This window comes from Cyprinus carpio, chromosome B2, assembly GCF_018340385.1.
Source record: "Cyprinus carpio isolate SPL01 chromosome B2, ASM1834038v1, whole genome shotgun sequence".
NCBI classification, from domain to species: Eukaryota; Metazoa; Chordata; class Actinopteri; order Cypriniformes; family Cyprinidae; genus Cyprinus; species Cyprinus carpio.
Window position 1 is genome coordinate 604,541 of NC_056598.1, and position 22,738 is coordinate 627,278.

At 34.0% G+C, this 22,738-nt stretch overlaps 1 protein-coding gene across 1 annotated transcript in view; it reads left to right on the plus strand.

Moving 5' to 3' along the window:
• The first annotated feature begins 1 nt into the window (after position 1).
• LOC109107515 (cAMP-specific 3',5'-cyclic phosphodiesterase 4B-like) overlaps positions 2–22,738 on the plus strand; it is a 66,948-nt gene continuing 44,211 nt past the window's right edge. Inside the window, exons 1-3 of the mRNA XM_042717640.1 lie at positions 2–140; positions 10,329–10,454; positions 21,855–22,075. Coding sequence (XP_042573574.1) covers positions 10,413–10,454; positions 21,855–22,075 — 263 coding nt within the window. The 5' untranslated portion in view covers positions 2–140; positions 10,329–10,412. The remainder of the gene's footprint in view (positions 141–10,328; positions 10,455–21,854; positions 22,076–22,738) is intronic.

Sequence of the window (22,738 nt, forward strand, 5' to 3'; positions counted from 1 at the left end):
TGTCCCATCCGCTGGTGATGGGTGACCACTTCCAATAGGATAGGAGGGGTTTACGGAAAGGTCTGTTTTATTCGCTCTCACGCCGATTTTATTCGTTCATCGATGACTATCATCTCGATACGACAGCGCATGCATATAAGGTAAGTTTGCAAGCTTCTCTCGGTCTATTGTTCGTGGCATACAACGACGCTACCGTGCACTAGTTCGTGCACTTCGCTGACAAAGAGAACATTAAATTAAATTGTCGCTTTCTAAGCATTAGACCTGAGACTTGAATCGCCCTCGATGATCGTGACTGTGTAGGCTGATGTAAGTTGCTAGTTGCATCCGTTAACGTGTTGACATCGTAGCGCGCGTGTATGACTCATGTATGTAACAGTGGTCTGTCAAAGTACCGATGCAATTCAATTACGTGACTAAATATCTGCCAAGCTGGACTAAATTAAAATCCCAGGCCATTTGAAGTTCGTCTCGTTCTGTGAAATAAAGAAAACTCGTTCAAACGATGCACAAGGCACACGCAGTTATAGGACTGTCAGTGGCTCGTGAAGGTGTTTTCACTGGACACGTCATGCTATTAAATATTTGAACTAATATACTGTTCTTTTATCCTTCAATCTACGCTTTATCATGTTTAGGAGAACCTGCTTGTGGATTATCTTAATTAACTTGATGAACTTTATTGCCAGATACCCTTTTCATTGTGTGCTCTGGGAAGAGAGTGAAAGCTCATCATCCATTCTCATGAATATTAATTGACGTTATACAAATTCCATGCTATCAGACTAATATAATTGCGATGCTGTGGTTGAATATAAAGGCTCAATGAGTCGACGTTGTGCATTCATTCCTTCCTTAATGTAATAATCTGCATTTAATTCAATAAACATTGTCATTATTTATGGAGGAATATGGATATAGATGTATAAGTGGTATGATGTTCTTAAACTTTCATGTGTAATGTAGCACATTAACTTTTCTCATGTAGATTGGCAATACAGAAATGACTTGATTTAACTTTTTCATTAAGAATAGACTTTCTGGGTGACAACTTTCTCTTTGGAAAAAAATCAATGATGTAGTGAATGAAGTCTTAGCTTAATTAATAATTCCAGTTGACTCTTGGAATTTCCGACTTACTTTTTTTTTCTTCAGGAAATAGGTATTGTATTCAGTTGCACATTGAAACCTAATATATACATCTGAAATACATCTCACGCACACTGATCTCTTCTCCCCACAATCCCAGCTCCTTTCCTCCAGCTCTATCTCTCCTTCTCTTACTTATATCTTGACTATTGCTCAATACTGTATTCTGCCATTTATTAGAAGTAGTGGACATCATTACATGTACTGTATACTGGATCTGCTCCTGTAAGACATCACACTAATTAAAAAAGAACAGCTCATGTGCCCTTGTTGTACTTTCCTCAAACAAGATCGATGCAAACCCAACTAACATCTTTTGGTTCCCGGAACGTTCTAAAGATGGTAGTGTATTGTTTCAATAATAAAACCTAAATTGAACATTCTTGGAATGTTAGACATTGGTTCCACCTCAAAAAATAACCAAATGGGTTAATGGGAACCATAAATTATTTTCATTTTTAATCAAGATCAATGCAAACACCACTAACACATTTTGGTCCTGAAAATGCTCTGAGAATGTTACTTTATGGTTCTTAATATAAAAAATAAAATAAAAAACAGATCATGTGCCCTTTTTGTATATTTAGGTGACACTGAAAAGAACATACAATTTTTTAATAAAAAGACATAAAAAGAACAATCTTGGATTGTTAAAACTAAAACAATAAATGAGAATCTTATATGTTAAGAAAACAGCTCATATATCCTTGTTGTATGTTTTCATGCATGATTGATGCTAACACGACTAAGACATCTTGGTTCCCAAAATATTCTAAAGATTAAAAAAAAAAAAAACTAAAGATCAATGCAAACACAACTGACAAATATCAGTTCCCAAAATATTCTGGGAATAGTTCTAAAAAAAATGTTAGAATGTTATATATTGGTACAACCCCCAAAAATACCAAACAGCAACCTACACTAACATTAGTAAAACATATTGTGGAAAGCATTGTTTTTGCCCTTCTGAGGTGAATCATTAAATAATAACCCATCCATCTGTGTGCACCCAATCAAATAATAGCTGCAGATTTCATTTGGGATGTGTTTGTGAGATCTAATTGTCTGATGTTTATGTAAACAGCATACAATGCGTTTATCTAAAATGACCATTTGAGCTATCATTCGATTTGATTGCAAGATGTTACATGATGTTTCTTGCATGTTATTATGTAATTCTTACGTAATTGCCAAATCAATTGTGTTAAAGAACAAATCAAAGTAATTAGTAGCAGATAGAGAAACAAAAACTTGGCAACCCCAGAAGCTGTTTGTTTTGTAATGAGATGTTGCAGTGTGTCAGAGAATTGTATGGTCATGTTACTGAGCATTAGTGAGTATTAATGAGTACACATCACATACAGTACGTGACATTGTGTTGTCCAGAGATTGTTTACAGCACAGAGCAAATGATTGCCCTGCAGGCCAGTAAGAGACATCAGCTAACCTGCTTGTGATTGCCATTCCCCCACAGGAAATGACTCTAAATCAGGGGCTTCAGCGGGGGCCCGTGGTGGTACTGTAAACAAATCTCAAACAAATATTTGTGCAAAAAAAGTAAAAGTATTATACTAAGTAAATGCTTTTTGAACTTTCTATTGATCAGTGAATCCTAAAAAAAAGATTACGTTTTCCGCAAAAACTATTTTCAAAATTGATAATAAATAAATAAATAGAATGATTTCCGAAGGATCATATGGCACTGAAGACTGAGGCTGAATTACATTTTAAAATGTATTCAAATAGAAAACCTATTTTAACGGCTTATTTTTTAATTATTATTACGTTTTAGTTATTTTGTCTCCTTCTTACAGTGTAATTATAAAGTTAAGTATGGAGTGATATTAATTAACAACATGCACTTACTATAGGGTTAGAGAATTAGTGTTTGGTTTAGGGTTAGTTGCATGTAATTATACATAATTTATTGTCATTACTATAGTAAGTACATGTAAAATGAATATATTTTAAAATGTAATTTATTCCTGTGATGCCAAGCTGAATTTTCATCAATCATCATTGCTCCAGTCTTCAGTGTCACATGATCCTTCAAAAACTAATCTGATTTGCTGCTTAAGAAACATTTATTATTTTTATCATAAATGTTTCATTTGCGTAATATTTTTCTGAAACAGTGATAAATTTTTCTCTGGATTCTTTGTATAAAAGATTCAGCAGCATTTGAAATTGAAATGATTTCAGAATTTATTTGAAGCAGAAATCTTGTGTAGCATCATAAACGTATTCTTTACTGTCGTTTTGATTCATTTAATGCATCCATGTTAAGTATTAATTAATTAAAAGTAAACATTTCTTTAAAAGCTGACCCTAAACTTTTGATCTGTAATGTAATATACAATTATGTGAATAACTGCCAAATTATTAGCATCTTTAAAATTGAGCTAAAATAGAAATTGGACACATAATCTTTGGGCATAGCTATCTTTGTTAAATCATTTGATTGCATTGGGAAATCACTTTCATATTTGAGTTCATACCATATTTCATACCATTGGTGTCAATAGATATATTCATTAACCCTCATCATGATCATTATCATTAATTAATATATCTTGAGTTTCTGGTCAGATGGTCAAAGGCTGAATTTTTTCATGTGTTAAGAGCACATGTGGTAAATAGCTCACAGCATTTCGCAGAAATAATTAAGTAATTGACTACAGCCAAAAACACTAAGCTTTCCAAAGACAGTTATACCAAATATCAGTACAATATCAAGTCCTGGAATCCATTTAACAGGCTAATAGTTTTCTCCATGCTGTATATGGACATCCTTGAGTAATTCATACTGTGATAATCAGTCACCCGTGTTGACTTCATAATTGTTCTCTTAATCTCGCAGGGTTCAGTGAAACTCGCAATCCATTTGGAATTCACAAAATACCGAACCGATTGTATTGTCACACTCATTTAACCCTAGTAATTGCTTTAGAAATTAAAAACCCAGCTTCTCATAGCATGACTGGATTTGGAATGGTTGGCAGAACAAAAACAAATATATCCTATTGAAGAAGTCACAAGTCTGTGAGAATCCACATCTGTACTTTTTGCTCTCAATACATAAACGTTTATGCCAGGACACCTTATTTTATCGATCAAGTACACAGTAACCCGTGTTTTTGGTGGCACAGGAAGATCATTGTGGGTACAGCATGAGGTTTTAACCAAGCACTAGTTCTGGTAATACGATTGTGGAGCTGGTGAGCACCATGGAGTCTTTGTTTCAGCTCAAATAACATATTGTGTCTGACTCAATACACAATACACGCCTGTTTGCCAGGAAAAAGAATGCAAGAAGAGCATTTTTGGTATTTAGCTATGGATTTTCTAAGACATAGAGGACTGTAGTGCTAAAAGTAAAATCAAAACATTACAAACTAAGTTATGTTATGTTACTTAAGTTATGTTTTGTTAACAGTATTGACCAACACAGACCAGTTTTGAAATATTTGGGAATCATCCATATTTGTGCTTTTAAATGTTTTATAGAAGTTGCTTGTAGATTTTTTATCAATGTGAACAAGCAACTAGCAAGTAGTTTGTGATGTTTCAAATCACTTTTAGATTTCACACTTTAAACGACAACGATGTACTAAAAACTGAAAAGTTCTCCTTTATGTATTTGAAAAGTTTCACGTACAGATGATGTCATAATGATCCCCGTTCATACGGATCTGTGAAAATGACTAGAAATGCTGTATTATGCATGCCAGGCCTGTAGTTGGAGATGTCAATTCGTTTAGAAACACTACATTCACACATACCTAAAGACTGAACATGTAAAATGCATGCGCATGTTGTCACTGTTTTCACAAATTTGTGTTTTTTGTAGTTTAGCCAGCGACGTTAATGGTATCATTTTCAAAAATATGCGCTTTGAAACCTGTTAACAAAAGTTTGCATTTTCAGGCCCCACAAAATGCCCTGGTCATGTAACTAAATGACAAAAGGCCATAAATATGCTTCTGTTTTTAGTTGAAAATGGTCTCCTCAAAACGTGTAATTTTGCATAAACCATGTATAGTTTGTGTAATCCATCAATCATCATCTTTTGCAAGTAAATATTCTGTTATCTTTACAGGAGTTTACTATGAAGATTAACATTTCTATTTAGCAACATTATAAGTGAAGAATAGCAGGCACAATGTCATTATAACCATAGTTATTTATGGGTACAATATGCATCAGCATTTTCACAATACACAGTACATCATGAAAATGGTATGTCAGTGTGGACAAAGGTCAAAATAAAAAAATGTTTTTAAATGTGTTCAATCAATGTGGATGTAGACTTTATATTCAGTGTTGTATTACTAGGTGATAGCTGAAGAAATATGGATATTACATTGTAAAATATAGATAATCTCATCCCAACTTACCTGTCTAAACCTTTCCCCTGACATGATTACAGTTCATAGCTGCTGTCAGAAACTAGACGTGAAACAAATTTCATCCTAATTGATTCCATCGCCCTATGTTCTGTTGCAATTTCGCATGAACCAATCTTTTATCTTAGGAAAATGTGTCCAACAGATTGAGTAATCCCATCAAATTAGAGAAAGATGAGAAGGGGGAAAAACAGAAATGAGAAAGTGTGGAGCTGAAATATAAATTGGCTAATCAAGGTTTCGCACAAGAGGCAATGCAATCATTTTTCACCTCGCGCATAAAAACTATATGGAAGTGAGTTAGAATCCATCAAGACCTCATTATTTATCTCCCCCCATCTTCATTTTCAAGGTGTAATTTATTTGGGTGCAAAGGCAAATAAAAGGCAAACAGTTTTATCGTTGATGAATTTAGGCTGTTTGTACTATGAAACCTTGAATTTTTCCATTTGAAAAGGTAATGATGCACATGAAAGTTTAGAAAACCATGCCAGTTTATTTGTGAAATGCTTGGTCACCCACTCAGTATAATGTAATATAACCGGATTGTAACCATTTGATTGTAAACTTCGAAGGGGGTTTCAAAAGGACTTAAAGTAAGACAATATATAACTTTTTAACGTCTTTGAAAAAACAGACTTCCTACAGTTTTGGATGTACTATATTTGGGAATTACTAAAATCTTAAAACTCCATGGGTATTTTTATAAAGAATAACTTTCCTACTATCAAGCTCTAATGGTTTTATTGTTTTAAAATATTTTGGCTTTGGAGTCAAAAGGGTTGCAAACCACAGCCTTGAAGACAACATAAGGAAAGAAGACATGTCAGAACGTTTATTCAACAGTTAATATGTTCCTCGAGTATGATAGAGTGCAACAGTTGGACCGGAATTAATAAATCCTATTCATTTTCTCCATATAGGAAATCATTTTAATAAAAACTTACAAACCATAAAAGGCAGGCCTACTGTGCTTTGGTTGGAGCCATTATTAGCCCTCTTTTTTTTAAATAATCATGTTTAACAGTTGAATCCTTGGTGAAAAACTACACAATAACCATGAGTCTGCATATAAATCAGATCAGAAAAATCAGATAAATGCATCAAGCAAATCTTTAGTGCCGACTCACTCCCATGAAGCACTGTGAATGATGTAATCGAGTCAGTTCCTACACTCTGAAACTATTTAAATATTTCTATATAACATATAGAATCTATATATTCTATATTCATATAATATCTCTATATATTCAGCATGTTTCTTTTGTAATTCGTATATGTTGAATATGTACTAATTAGTTTGAACATGTAGTTCTTTCCCTCATTTATATGTGTATTAGTATATTAGTGGTTAGGATTTTACTGTGTGTCTTTATGAGTGAGTCATTGAATCGTTACTTTAACTGGTTTGTTGAAAAATGCTGGTTCATTTACCAGAAACAAATCAAGACTTTGTGAATGAGTCATTGAATTATTCACTTGATTTGTTTAAAAACACTGACCTGAATGAACTGTTGCATAAAAGCAGTATCACACAATTGTACTTCCTTTTTTTTTTCACTCCAATAACTTCTCATGATAAACGACCCAAAGTGTCATTGCTAATTCTAACTAGATGCTTTCAAAATTAGTAATGGAGGCTTGGACTCATCTTTTCAACTAGCAACGGCAAGAAAGTACAACACACAAGAGAGTCTTTGGGACACTCCTTAGTTTCTTCTTGTTTATTTACATACTTGCAAGAGTGTGTTGCTGTGCTTTTGCTCATGTGTGATTGCTATTGCTTTAATAAGCCTTACCTTATGAGTAGCTTCAAACCTATCATCTTTCCTTGTTATTTTACATGTGGTTATAAATCAGTGGGGTTGCGGCTAAAAACAAGTCAGCTCACTTCTAATAGCATGACGAACAGCAGTAAAAAAGCTATGCCAAATCCACATAATCAACTAACCCAGAAACTGTGTATAGTTAAGACAGCAAAGTAAATAGACTTATCAACTTTTAAAAGGGAGAAGAAAACATCCACTATCATTTTTATTGACGTCAAATATTTTGCATCCAACCCAACTCTATGGTGTTGAGATTCTCTTGGCTGAAGCTATAAATATTTACTCCAGTGTTTATTCATGTGTTAGGCCGGTAAATTACACTTCTGTTGTGTTTATACATTTACAAAATGTTTTTTTTTTTTTTTCATTTGCAAATATCTTACCAAATGAAACACCATCCTTACAATAAGTTAAAACTGAACAAGACATCTTTTAAAAAAGTGATGAATGGATGGACCAAAATAATTTTTTTTAGAAGCATGCAGGGAAACATACAGTATACCAAAAGAAGTATTCTCATGCCTTAGTTGGTTAAAAACCAATGTTTGGAGAACATTGAGTGTTTCAGCTGGACAGGGATCTTTTTGAGCGGGGACAGAGCCATCTGCTCTGGCTCAGGAACACAAAGCCATACAGCGATCCAGTCAGACTTCTGATCTCAGTGCCAGTGAGACATTGTTGTGTCTCATTGGCACTGAATCACTGTCTGAATCACTGTCATCATCTGACCAACTTCAACAAGCTTGAAAATATCTGTTACAAAGAATAGGCTGACATTATTAACAAACTGTATATGCAATGATGGCAGTTAACCCTAAAATCTTAATCTTAACAATTTTTCTCAGCAGTATTAGTCTATTTGTTTTTGTTTTTTCAAGTCAGTAAGTCTTTGAATATATTGTAAGGCACTATACAGTAATTATACTATATATTATACAATAAAAAATACATTAAAAAGCAAGAAATGTTCCAAACTGACTGTTGGGTTGTATAGTCCACTGTGGAAATTGGAAATTAATGGAGGCTTGAGGTACAAATGCCACTGAAATTAGTAAAAAGGGCTCCAAAATTGAAATTTAGTTTTTGTTCTTTATATTTACAATATATAATATAGTTAAGCAATATCACACAAGTGCAGTTTTTCCTAAATATCAGCACAATCAAAAATGCAGCAATGATTCAACCATTTTTAACAAACTTGTAAAGTGAATAATTTGATTTAAAGAAATTTAAAGTTACCAATACCCTACAGACTTTTGGACTAAACAGACACATGTAAAAATGATGATATTTTATATTTTCAAAACCGCATACGCCATTTTTAACACAGAGCAAAAAAAAAAAAAAAAAAAAGTTTTCCTCCATACCTGTAATAACTTTAGGTAAGATAAATTAGCTGAATATACTAGCTAACTGACTACAATTGGCTAGCTGCTTAAATTTAAGTTAAGGTTGACTAGCCGAGCTAGCTTAGATAAACCAAAGGTCATTGAAAATAGTTTAATATTTGAACTAGCTTGTTAAAAATAAACTGTCCTTTGTTGTATTGTACACATAGCCACATTTCCAGGGTTAACAGAATGTTCATTGAAAGTTATCTGGTCTTTAATAACATTATATAATCATTATTATATCATTCATGGAACATTTTTTAGAATGTTTACAAAACATTTGCACGTATAAAAAATGCTTTTAAAACTTTAAAAAAGACATTTGAAATGCAATTGGCATGTACAATAATCTATTTATTTTTTCCCTTAGTGATAGAACTACACAATGTGTTATTTTATGCTTATTGCCAGATTACAGTTACATAGTTGATTAATGTTACATTGTTTACACATTTCTCAGAGATTTTTTTTTTTTTTTTTTTTTTTTTTACAACAGTTAAACAAATTCATAGGTGGGTCTTTTTGCATTTGTGCAACAGTGAAGAACTTAAAATAGACTAAATACCCATTTGTAATCAACAAAGCATTCTACACTCTGGTCTGTTGATTATAATGGGTGCTATTATCCTGAGATGTTGAATCGAGCTGCTCACTTACAGTATAGACATGGTTCAAACTGTGCCAGGCACTAAGAGCTTTCCACTGATGTAAGACTGACAAGCAATTTCCTGAAACATGAGGACAGGTGCATCTCAGGTGCACACACACATGAACAAGAAGATGTTTGGTGTATTCCATTTAGTTTCCCATGTCCATTCCATGCCATCTCTATGCATTTTAATAAAAAATTATTGAGAATTAAATTGCCTCAGGCTCTAACTGTTAATATTTTAACTCTTTACCCACTAGTGTCCTGATCGGATTCAGAGCGATTATCAAAATTGAGATGAAATAGATTGCTTCCATCAAATAGTCCTATACCACTTCCTGGGTCAAAATTTTATTCGATAGCGAGAGGCAGTGTTAATTTATGCTGTTTAATGTTCAATGACTGCATTATTTTATGTGTGCATCTGCTTACATACGTTGCTTCTTCTTCAACATGTTTTGATCCAGAGATTCCGTACTCTTTCAGAAGATGTGTAATAGTGCCCCCTACTGTATAACAATGAAAACACATAAAGCCGGAAAATTCTGTCATTGGCGGGGAAAGAGTTAATCATCATTAATTTATACATTTTGCACTAGGTATCTTCTGTTTCCAAAAGTTTGATATTTATTTATTTATCTTTTAAGCTAAACAAACTTGCAATATTCAATGAAACTCTGAATTTTCACATTTTTGAATGAAAAGTCAATATGAAACACAGTATGATATTATAGAGCTTTAACCAATTGTTTATAATTTGATGTTTCTTTGGTTTATTCATTCTAATGTTACATGTTTAATTTAACATAAAAACTGAGACAATTGTGACCTTTAATTTGTGAACTGTCCCAGTGGAGGGTTTGATGAAAACATATGCTAATGGATTTTTTCCCTCTGGCTACAGTTCACAGCTGAAGTTCATTTGTATGCCAGTGGAGAATCCCGAGAGACAGAAGAACCTTCTGAGCTTGAGCTGTCAGCGGAGATCATGAGGAAGAGCCGGAGCGTCTTGGCTGTGACACCTAGTGATGTGAGACATTTTACTCTTATGAATAGAAGATAATGCTATGCAGTGATTTTTTATTTTTTTTATTCTGCCCCCACTACAAACAGAGGTCCATCCCATTTACTGTAGCTCAGGGGTCGGCAACCTACGGCACGCATGCCAACAGTGGCACACAGAAGGATAATCACTGCCACACGAGCAATAGGGAAAACTGCATACTGACATACATTTTGAGGTAATAACGTCTCATAGTCACACAGCCTGTTAGGAGCTTTAAATACTATTAAAGTGTAAGAATTAACTTGCGCTAGTCTACGCTACCGCTGCACATACTAGGTGCTTCAGATCAAAGCCTCAGTGGTCTAACAGCACTTGTCAATGTCAAAATGTCTGAGATGGCCAATCAAATCAAAGTAGGCAGGTTTTACAGAAGCAGAGCACAAAGCGCCAGTTTAACGTTAAAGAGAGCGAAGTAAGAAGCAGCAAGTCATTACATAATAGTAAACTTTTAATGATAGTTTACAATAGAAATGTTAAATGACCGACAGCTATATCCAGTGATGGAAACTACTCGAATTTTTTTCTCAAATATGGCCATTTTGAGAGAGAGAGAGAGAGAGAGAGAGAGGTGTAAATTGTCTGCGTCTGTCTCTCTCTACGATGAAGCTGAGTTAGTTACTTAAAAACTGCGATTTTACCCCCCCGCCTTGCTGAGAAATAATGTAGCAATTCAGTATCAATTAATAAAAGTCGCTTGGCAGCGCTGACAACAAGTTTATGAGCTTCTGAATGAGCTTCTGAATGCACACGCATCAATTAAAGCAGCGCATTGATATTGAACGGTGATTAAACTGAACAGTTTTAATGCACTGGCCTTGTCACACACACAGTGATGTTCAGTACGGTCACACTGTATATCTTTTGTTCAAGAAACTTTTGAAAATGTAAAAAAAAATTATGAAAAAAAAATCTTCAGAAAGTATTTGCATGAAAATCAAAGAGGCCTATTGTTTTTTGTCGTATCATTTAAAAGTGTGTATGTACTGTACAAAGCATTAATGCATTCTGTATAATGGAGTTGGGGGGGTGGGGGGGGTGCTGTTGGCACAGTGGTTAACCAGAAAAATAAAAAATGTCACGTCATGCCGAAAAGGCTGCCGACCCCTGCTGAAGTTTAAAAAATCGCTTCTTGTTTTTCTCCTAGCTTGCCCTTTATATGTTTCACACCTATGAAGCAGCCAGGTTTTCTACGAAACATTATGTTCTTCGATTTCTAGAGAAAGAACTAAAACAATCAACAAGCTCCAGGCTAGTGTGTCTACAAGAACATAAACAACCAATTAACCACAAACCCACATACGCACACACATAATATTAATAGCTATTTATGAGGGACTTGAGAAAAGATGGCAGGCACTATAAAACCTCGACAGAGGAAAGAAGGACAGAACAGAGTTGAAAAAAGGGGAGTCATTCATTTGTCTTGATGTTTTTAATTACCCGAACTCGGTTGGTTGTAACCAAATTAGGCTTAACATGTTACAGTCTTTGAATTGTAATTTACATAATATTAATGAAACTCTTCTGTTTAAAGGTGAAGTGTGACAATTTCCCCCCTAAATATTTATTCTGAGTTAGGATTAGGGTAAATCAGCATAGAAACAAAGAAATGCCATTTACCCATTTCACTTACAAAAACTGAGGTGAACTTGATTTTGTCCATTGGAAAGTGATTGGATTATTAAAATTGACTCTATGACAAGTGATTGTAGTGAAAGGCTTAAAAAGTTAAAGTGCTTTGTGATGTTGGATTGTCGAGTCAGTCACCAAATAATAATTAAAATTGAATAAAAATTTATATCCAACTTTATACAGATAGCTATAGAACACTCATGTAATATGATGCCACTATATACTGTTTATATCGCAAATCACAGCTGCCTGATTTTTTCATAAAAAGGTACTATTGTTGCTCAGCTCTTTATAAGTTAGATATACTATATATATATATATATATATATATATATATATATATATATATATATATATATATATATATATATATATATATATATACAGGTCCTTCTCAAAAAATTAGCATATTGTGATAAAAGTTCATTATTTTTCCATAATGTAATAATAAAAATTAAACTTTCATATATTTTAGATTCATTGCACACCAACTGAAATATTTCAGGTCTTTTATTGTTTTAATACTGATGATTTTGGCATACAGCTCATGAAAACCCAAAATTCCTATCTCAAAAAATTAGCATATTTCATCCAACCAATAAAAGAAAAGTGTTTTTTATACAAAAAAAGTCAACCTTCGAATAATTATGTTCAGTTATGCACTCAATACTTGGTCGGGGATCCTTTTGCAGAAATGACTGCTTCAATGCGGCGTGGCATGGAGGCAATCAGCCTGTGGCACTGCTGAGGTGTTATGGAGGCCCAGGATGCTTCGATAGCGGCCTTAAGCTCATCCAGAGTGTTGGGTCCTGTGTCGCTCAACTTTCTCTTCACAATATCCCACAGATTCTCTATGGGGTTCAGGTCAGGAGAGTTGGCAGGCCAACTGAGCACAGTAATACCATGGTCAGTAAACCATTTACCAGTGGTTTTGGCACTGTGAGCAGGTGCCAGGTCGTGCTGAAAAAAAAGGAAATCTTCATCTCCATAAAGCTTTTCAGCAGATGGAAGCATGAAGTGCTCCAAAATCTCCTGATAGCTAGCTGCATTGACCCTGCCCTTGATAAAACACAGTGGACCAACACCAGCAGCTGACATGGCACCCCAGACCATCACTGACTGTGGGTACTTGACACTGGACTTCAGGCATTTTGGCATTTCCTTCTCCCCAGTCTTCCTCCAGACTCTGGCACCTTGATTTCCGAATGACATGCAAAATTTGCTTTCATCCGAAAAAAAAAGTACTTTGGACCACTGAGCAACAGTCCAGTGCTGCTTCTCTGTAGCCCAGGTCAGGCGCTTCTGCCGCTGTTTCTGGTACAAAAGCACACGCCTGTGCACGGTGGCTCTGGATGTTTCTACTCCAGACTCAGTCCACTGCTTCCGCAGGTCCCCCAAGGTCTGGAATCGGTCCTTCTCCACAATCTTCCTCAGGGTCCGGTCACCTCTTCTCGTTGTGCAGCGTTTTTTTTTGCCACACTTTTTTCCTTCCCACAGACTTCCCACTGAGGTGCCTTGATACAGCACTCTGGGAACAGCCTATTCGTTCAGAAATTTCTTTCTGTGTCTTACCCTCTCGCTTGAGGGTGTCAATGATGGCCTTCTGGACAGCAGTCAGGTCGGCAGTCTTACCCATGATTGCGGGTTTTGAGCAATGAACCAGGCTGGCAGTTTTTAAAAAGCCTCAGGAATCTTTTGCAGGTGTTTAGAGTTAATTAGTTGATTCAGATGATTAGGTTAATAGCTCGTTTAGAGAACCTTTTCATGATATGCAATTTTTTTTTTTTTTTATAGGAATTTTGGGTTTTCATGAGCTGTATGCCAAAATCATCAGTATTAAAACAATAAAAGACCTGAAATATTTCAGTTGGTGTGCAATGAATCTAAAATATATGAAAGTTTAATTTTATCATTACATTATGGAAAATAATGAACTTTTATCACAATATGCAAATTTTTTGAGAAGGACCTGTATATATACAGTACAGACCAAAAGTTTGGAAACATTACTATTTTTAATGTTTTTGAAAGAAGTTTCTTCTGCTCATCAAGCCTGCATTTATTTGATCAAAAATACAAAAAAAAATGTAATATTGTGATATATTATTACAATTTAAAATAATTGTATTTAAATTTATTATACTTTAAATTATCATTTATTTCTGTGATGCAAAGCTGAATTTTTAGGATCATTATCACATGATCCTTTAGAAATCATTCTAATATGATGATTCAAAATTTTAGAGTTGGAAACAGTTCTGCTGCTTAATATTTTTTCAGAACATGTGATACTTTTTAGGATACTTTGATGAATAAAAAGTAAAAAAAAAGAAGCTATATTTTTAAAATATAAATATTTTGTAATAATATACACTACTGATCAGTAATTTGGGGTCAGTCATTTTTTTTTCCTTTCTTTTTTCCAATACTTTTATTCAGCAAGGATGTGTTAAATTGATAAAAAGTGATAGTAAAGAAAATCTATTATTAGAATATATATTATGTTTTTATTTTGAATAAATGCAGTTCTTTTTAACCTTTATTCATCAAATATATTAAACAGCAGAACTGTTTCCAACACTCATAATAAATCAGAATTTTAGAATGATTTCTAAATGATCATGTGATAGACTGGATGTTACATGTGACACTGAAGGCTGGAGTAATGATGCTGAAAATTCAGCCTTGCATCACAGGAATACATTTTTTTTTTTTTAAGTATATTCAAATAGAAAACTATTATTTTAAGTTGTAATAATATTTCACAATATTACTGTTTTTTCTGTATTTTTGATCAAATAAATGCAGGCTTGATGAGCAGAAGAAACTTCTTTCAAAAACATTAAAAATAGTAATGTTTCCAAACTTATATATATATACACACACACATACACACAATATAGCAGATCTCAGCTGATTGATTGCTTGTATTGCTGCAAAATTTAAATCAGATTATTGTTTGGCTCTAAGTGCGACTAAATGGTATTATGATCTTCTTTAAAGCTGCTTTGAAACGATCTATAACATTTTTTCACTTTGTGTTGAATTTATTGTGCAGAAAGCTGTATATTGATATATTCTCAGAAGAGTGAAAATACTGTCGTTTAGTGACGCTTTCAAGACATTGCTCAGTTTGTTTAAAAAACTTGAAACTTCAATCTCAACCAAAGGCATGATTTTGGCACGGAACGACCAGTTTGTCTGAATAATGGTTGGTGGTGGTTTAGTTGGGTGGAAGCGGCAGTGAAAGTTTTTGGGTTAACCCTCTGGGGACTAAGGGGTTTTGGGGGCCTAGAGAAGTTTTGACATCCGCTGACTTTTGTGCTTTTTTCAGTTGCTTATAAACACATGGCTAAAGTCTAATAACACTGTAATCAGTACAAACTGGGCTACAGTAATATGTAAATAGCATGTATGTATTGTGTTTTTGAGAAAACAATGTTTATGCGTGGTTAGTAAAAAACTACAATTTTGAAGTCACTGAAATAAGGTCATAAAACACCTAGAAAACATTTGTTCACAAGACTGTCAATTAAGGGTGTTTCTAAAGGGCATATGCGAGTAGGCGTGATTGACCATGAATATTAGAGTGATTCACACCTGAGAAGACAAAGGCCCACATATGTCTCTGTGTTGGGTATTTGCTGAGTTTCAGTTCATTTTAATGAACGTTTCTAAATGAAGATCACGCAGAACCAAGGCGGCAGACAGCGCACTCTGTTTGTTTTCTTTATTTTATAAATGCACAAAGTTCCATTTTAACTATATACATACACGATCAAAAGTAGACCCTTTACAGATTAGTTTGATGTATTGCTCTTATCTGTATGATCAAAACTGAAAGTGTAATTTAAGTTCTTTTCAGTCTTATCAGGAGAATATGCCACAAAACGCGTATTCGCGTTAGTCGACTCCAGAGGGTTAACGATCATTATTTCTCCATCTAGTGCATTAGTCATGCAGAAATTACACACATGACCTTTAAAGAAAGGTACACTCAGTATTTTCTTTATTTATATTATGCTGGCCGATATGACAGTCTTTTTTGTTTTTGAAAAGTAATAAAAGTCTGGTCTGAGACATTGTTTGCTGAGTTGGCAAAGTCATAAAATACCCTCAAAGTTCTGGATTAGGTTCCTGTACTTAAAAGAACAATACCTTCACTTCTTCAATAGTCTATTTCTTCAAGTACACGTGCACAATGAAGTGAAATAATGAGGCTGATATTGATTGTCTGTAAAAAGCAGTTCATCACTAACAATCAATGAACGCTTGACACTCACATCTCCTGCCTCTGAATCCCTGCTCAGTCCTTGGCAGCAGCCCTCTGTAACCCTCTTCTTTGAAATCCTTCTCCAGAACAAGTGTGTCTGATTACTTACTGAGACTTCCTCAGTCGGGAGTGGAGCCTGGGTTTGAGTTTTTCTGCCACTCAGATGTGGATGCAAACACTTTTTAAACACACGCTGTTCACTTATTTCAGAAAGGAATGGAAAGTAATACATTAAATTAAACGTGAAATTTTGAAGTAGAAAGGCTGAGATTCTTGTACAGGGTACTTCAATAATCATTGTTTTATTTGCAACTTCGAAAAATCATTTGTATAGTGTAGATTTGGACTTTTTTGATTGAGAATTTGAGTGGTGCTTGTCTGTGCCTAAGTTGCTATACTAGGACATTGTGGATGGTTTTTATCACATACTGTAGTCATGCAGTTGCTGGGCTGGTTGCTTATTAGTTCAAGCCAATGAAGTGTCAAAGGTATATACTGTGAAGATTTGTGATGCTAAAATGTTACACAGTTGTTGTCAGAGTAAGTGTAGAAAATGTTTATGATTTATACAGAAAAAGACTAAAAATGCTACAACAAATATCTGTTAACTGGTTAACTCTAAACTATCTTACCATATAGCTACCATGGGAAATTTTACTGTAAAATACTGTCAAATTTGTAATTTTGAAAAAAATATGAATTACCATAATTTAGGTGAAAAGAGTAAAAAGAGTAAAAGCATGACATGTATGCTTTTTCCCCATTTTTGTTATATGCATTGTACATATATTTAGTTAATGTTTATTGAATTATTTTAGTGTCGTGTGTTACTCTTGGCCATTCTGTTGTACTCCCTGTATTTTTATGGTAGTTATCAGTACATTTTAAGATACAAAGCAGGTTTGTGTAGTTCAAGTATCTTGGTACAGTAAATTAAGTCGAGTCACATTTATTTCTGTAGCGCTTTATATAATACAGATTGTTTCAAAGCAGCTTTACAGTAATAAACAGGAAAATAAGAGAATTAGTGTTGCAGAATTCGTCAATTATGAAGCTAATTTAAATTTGGCTGTAAAGCAGCTCTTTAGAAGATAATGGTGTAATTATTCAGCTCAATTTAATTCAGTGTTGATTAATTTAGTTCAATAACAGTGTCACTGTTACAAAGTTCATCAGTTATGAAACAAACTCAATTCAACTATAAAGAAGCTCTACAGGAGAGAAGTTAATAGTGTCAGTATTTTGCTCAAAAAAAATATTAGTTATCAAATTAAATATTATACATTTTCATTGTATCACCTTTCATTGTATCACCAAATTACAAGTTGTGAAATATACAGATACCAAAATGCCATTCTGTAATACTTGATACATTGTCACCATATTTTTGCAGTGATCTTCTGGCAACCACAGCTTGGGTTTTTTTTTGTTTTTGTTTTTTTTGCATTGGTTACTGTAAATTTAACAGGAAATTCAGTATTTAAATATCTGTGCAATTTGAACTTTTACACTTTGTGTTTGGTTTCAGCATCTGAGACAAAAATGAAAATGGTCAACTGATATGAGTCCATATTATTTGTTAACAGCCAGAGTGGGCATCTTTGCAGATAGACAAATAGGTTGCATGTCCGCCACAAGCTGTATTTGTCCAATCAATGTTATTGACATTGTAAATATGCAAAAATAGGACAGCAGTCCACTGTACAGTGTGAAACGATTTCAAGTGTGAATAGCCCGTGTGATGTTCTGAATGAAATGCACCAGTGATAATAATATCTAGAGCTACTTACATGTATGCAATGCATGTTTCAAAGAACAAACACTTATTGGTCAGTTTCTCACTTGACAGATATTAAAACATTTGTAGGCTGCTTTTAGCGCTGTGAATGTGAGGCTGTGACTCTCGTTGACTCAGAGGCATATGACTGCAGGAAGGCAGGGGAACATAGAGGACATGCAGTCCATCTGTTCCTCTAAGCTACAGGAGAGAGTCTGTTTGTCTGATGCTCATGAACTCTTAGGGCTTTATTGATTTGTGCATTAGCGTTTTCCCCATACTGCAGGGCTTAAAGTAACACCATTATTCCACCATTAATGGGCAGGGACATTTTTTCCACTTCAAATATTTGAAGTGGATTTTGTGAGTTCCAAAGGAAGACAAGCATTGGTTTTCCAGTCATACCCAAACCACTCAAGACCCCATCCTCCCCTCGCTGAGCTCTGGCCTTACGTGTTTACTGACAAGTCTTATAGCTTAACCCTCAATCATACTCTATCTTAAAGGAGTCAGAGTGGTTGCCATGGTAACCAATCCTCCCAGCGATCAGCCGTCCTCTGGACATACATCCATGTATATCTTTATGTCTCTTTTATGTATTTGTTTACTTATTTATTCACTGGATCAATGCCTATGGGCAGCCTTATCCTTCTTCATGTTTCCCTCAATTCAGTCAATGAAAATATCTAATTTTCTCTCTGGGCCTGATGTTTTTCTCATTCAATGCAGAGGGCTTTAATGCCATCTGAGCTGAGGTGGCGTCGCTTGTATTGCAATGGCTGTGACATCTGTAAAGTGTGACATGATTATTAGATGATACTTCATACGCTTCTCATGGGATTCCCCTTTCCTTTCAATTAATTTCCCCTCCAATAATTGACTGAACCTTCTAATCCACATTTCCACACATCCAGCCATTTTTACCTAAGACCTTCCACTGTTACCCAGTAAAAAACATTGTGTTTTAAATTTGCTTTGTTGCTTTAAATTTCACTGTATAAAAGGTTGTTCAAGATAGATCCCAATATTATATTATATTATATTATATTATATTATATTATATTATATTATATTATATTATATTATATTATATTATATTATATTATATTATATTTTTCCTATTTTAGGACCATACATTTTTTTTTATTGTGACATTATTTACATGAAAATTAATTTAAATCATTATTATCATTCTTAAAGATAATTGTCATTACTGTATAATATACTTTATTTATTTATCTATTTATTTATTCATTCATTAACTAATTTATGAATTAATTAATTAATTAATTAATCCAGTGCAGCTTTCCAGTCTTGGAAAATGAGGGGGAAACACCTAAATGTTAGAATAATTATTTGTCCTGAAATGGTTTTCATCACAGATTCAATTTCTTCATAAATATTAAGCAGCAAAAGATGCATTCATTAATTGAGCACCAATAATTGCTAATAATTGAGCAGCAAATCAGCATGATTTCTGAAGGATTGTTTGACTCTGAAGACTGGAGTAATGATGGTGAAAATTCAGCTTTGCGTCGCAGGAATAAATTACATTTTAAATATATTCACATAGAAAACAGTTATTTTAGATTGTAATAATATTTCACAATGTTACTGTTTGTACCATTTTTACCATAAATGGGCATAATAATTTGAGACTAGTACAATAAATATTACCATCATGTATAAATACTTTACACAACATACATAATAAAATAATACATTTTTACTGTATTACAAGTTACTGACCATTAAATAAAAAATACTGTAAATTAAAACATAAGTTAAAAAAAATCCAGACGCATTACAGTAATGAGAATTTTGAATGAAAATGTCCCTTAATGGTCCTGTAATAGAGTTTTCTTCTTGTAAAATCAAATGTTTTTATTTGTTTCCTCTGGCTTTGGGATGAAATATGACCCAGACTTGTTCTAGACAGGTTTCATGAGATTCACCCAATTACTGCCGTTGCTTTCTGATATGGCTCTCCATCAAAGTGTCAATACATTTCCCAGAATTATAGCCAATCCTAAACTCACGCTGACCAGTCAAACAGAAGCAGCAGCTGTTTTCTCTCTCCCTACTCAATATCTGGATTCTCATCAGTTAGCTATCCCAATCTACAGGCTGTGCTCGAGGAATTCCTGTAACACTCCTCTCTTCTGGGCTATTCTGATTGAGCTGTAAACATATTACAAGGTGATATATTCAGTCTTCTGCTATAGGCTGTTAAGAAAGGATGTTGTCCAGCGACTCCACTGACAGTGATATGCAATCACGCTGAGGGAGCCAGCCATTAAACACTCTGTATCTATAAAGAACTGTTGGGAGATAGAGTCAACATGCTGGAGCAGTAGAAACTGAACAGGGCTCTACATCAGTCACGTAGCGCAAATGAGAGGCGCGCTCCCTAGAGTGCCATATATCACCCAAAGCTACTTCACAGACATCAACCTGAACAAACAGTTTATGGGCACTACAGGTTCCACACTTTGTAAAAATATTTTCATGTGTAATAAGCAAATTTCAAACAGAGTGCAAAATTTTTGTTTTCAGGAAAATGATGAAACAAATCATTCATGATTCAACAATTTCCTGCTTCTACATAACAAATTCATCATTATTCCAGTCTTCAGTGTCACATGATCCTTCAGATATCATTCTAATATGCTGATATCTAATATTTGATGATACGCTCCCATTTTAAAGTTTGGGGTACGTAAGATAAAAAAAAAATGTTTGACAAGGAAACATTAAATTGATCAAAAGTGACAGTAAAGGCATTCAGAAGTTTTCTGTTTCAAATAAATGCTGTTGTTTTCAACTTTGTATTCATCAAAGAGACAGTTTTCACAAAAATATTAAGTAGCAAAAACTGTTTTCATCATGATAATAATAAGAACTATTATTAATATTTGAGCACCAATAATAATTGATAAAATAATTGAAATGGTTTTCATCAAAAAATATTAAGCAGCAAAAGCTGTTTTCATTATTTGAGCATCAATAATTGCTAATAATTGAGCAGCAAATCCACATATTAGAATGATTTCTGAAGGATCATGTGACACTGAAGGCTGGAGTAATGATGCTGAAAATTCATCTTTACATCACAAGAATAAATGACATTTTAAAATATGTTAACATAGAAAACAGTTATTTTAAATTGTAATAATATTTCACAATATTACTGTTTTTACTGTATTTTTGATCAAATAAATGCAGCTTTGGTTAACATAAGAGGCTTCTTGGGTTTATCTGTCCTATTTTATGTGAAATTCAACGAGGAAATAATCAGGAATTAATTGGTTTGTATATATCAGGTGGTTTGTTGATGTGAAGTGAAGTGTAGTTGATCATTCGGAAGCCAAGCACGTTATTAAAATCTGATGAAATATCTTGTTCTTTGTGTTGTTCTATGACAAACCCTAATGAATCATTTAAAATTAAGACCTGGAACCTGGATATATTATTAAAAGGGTCAATTTTGATTTCATATCCATTCAGCTGTAGAGTGTATGAGTGAGCACACTGCATAATTCTTGCATACATTATTTCATTTGTTTATTTATGTATTAATTTCCTGATGAGTTGAGTGATTATGCGTGATCATACTGTATGCAGGTGATGATGTATAGTGGACAGCTTATACAACATTTCTGCTCTGTTTTTATGGTGTTAGGAAAGCAAGGACCTCTCAGCATCTACATCTTCAGGAGCTACGTTGGGTGTGGATCTCTGGCGAGGCCCCAGACGCCACTCAGGAACCCTTGTGTTGCCGCCGTTGTCATGGAGACAGGCAGAGAGGGCCCGTAGTCCTCAAGAAGATCACGTTTCCAGACCCACTTCACTGGGCTTCATTACTCCACCACGTATAGATATCACACCAGTGCCGCCTGATAGGTGAGCTCAGTGTTAAATTGAACAAATACAACAGCAGAATATTGTGTCAGCACATAAACATTCAAAGATGATTCAAGGTTCAACTTAATTTTAATGTCTCCTCCCATAAGTTTTCAAAATAACTGTGCCATGCCTTTTCAGTGCTAATTCTTCATTAGTACTAATAGTACTATTTTAACGCCAAAATAAGTGCTAATTCTTCAGTGTGCATCTTTAGTAAATCCTGACAGTACTATTTAAGTTTGCGCTGGTGCAATCTGTTAATAAATCTGGCCATAAGAGATTCATAGTAACACTGAAAATGTATGCTTGTTTTGAGCATAGGAATGTCTATTCATAATCAATTTACAGTAAATCGATTAATTTTCTCATGAAAACAAAATGTGTTTTGAATGACAGGTTTCATTTTTGTGGGTTACACATTATTTTGGGGGGTTTTGCATGTCTTAAAAAGTCTTAACTATTCCTTCCATAAATTAAGGACTTAAAAGGCCTTAAATCGGAAGACGGTCGTAAGTTCATATCATAAAGTCATTGCATTAGATGTTGCATGCACTGCAAAACTGAATATCTTCCTCAGTAATTTTGTTTTGTTTTCCTATACAAATATTTAAACATCCTTGAATCAAGATACATCTTTTAGAGATGCAACTGAAAAATATG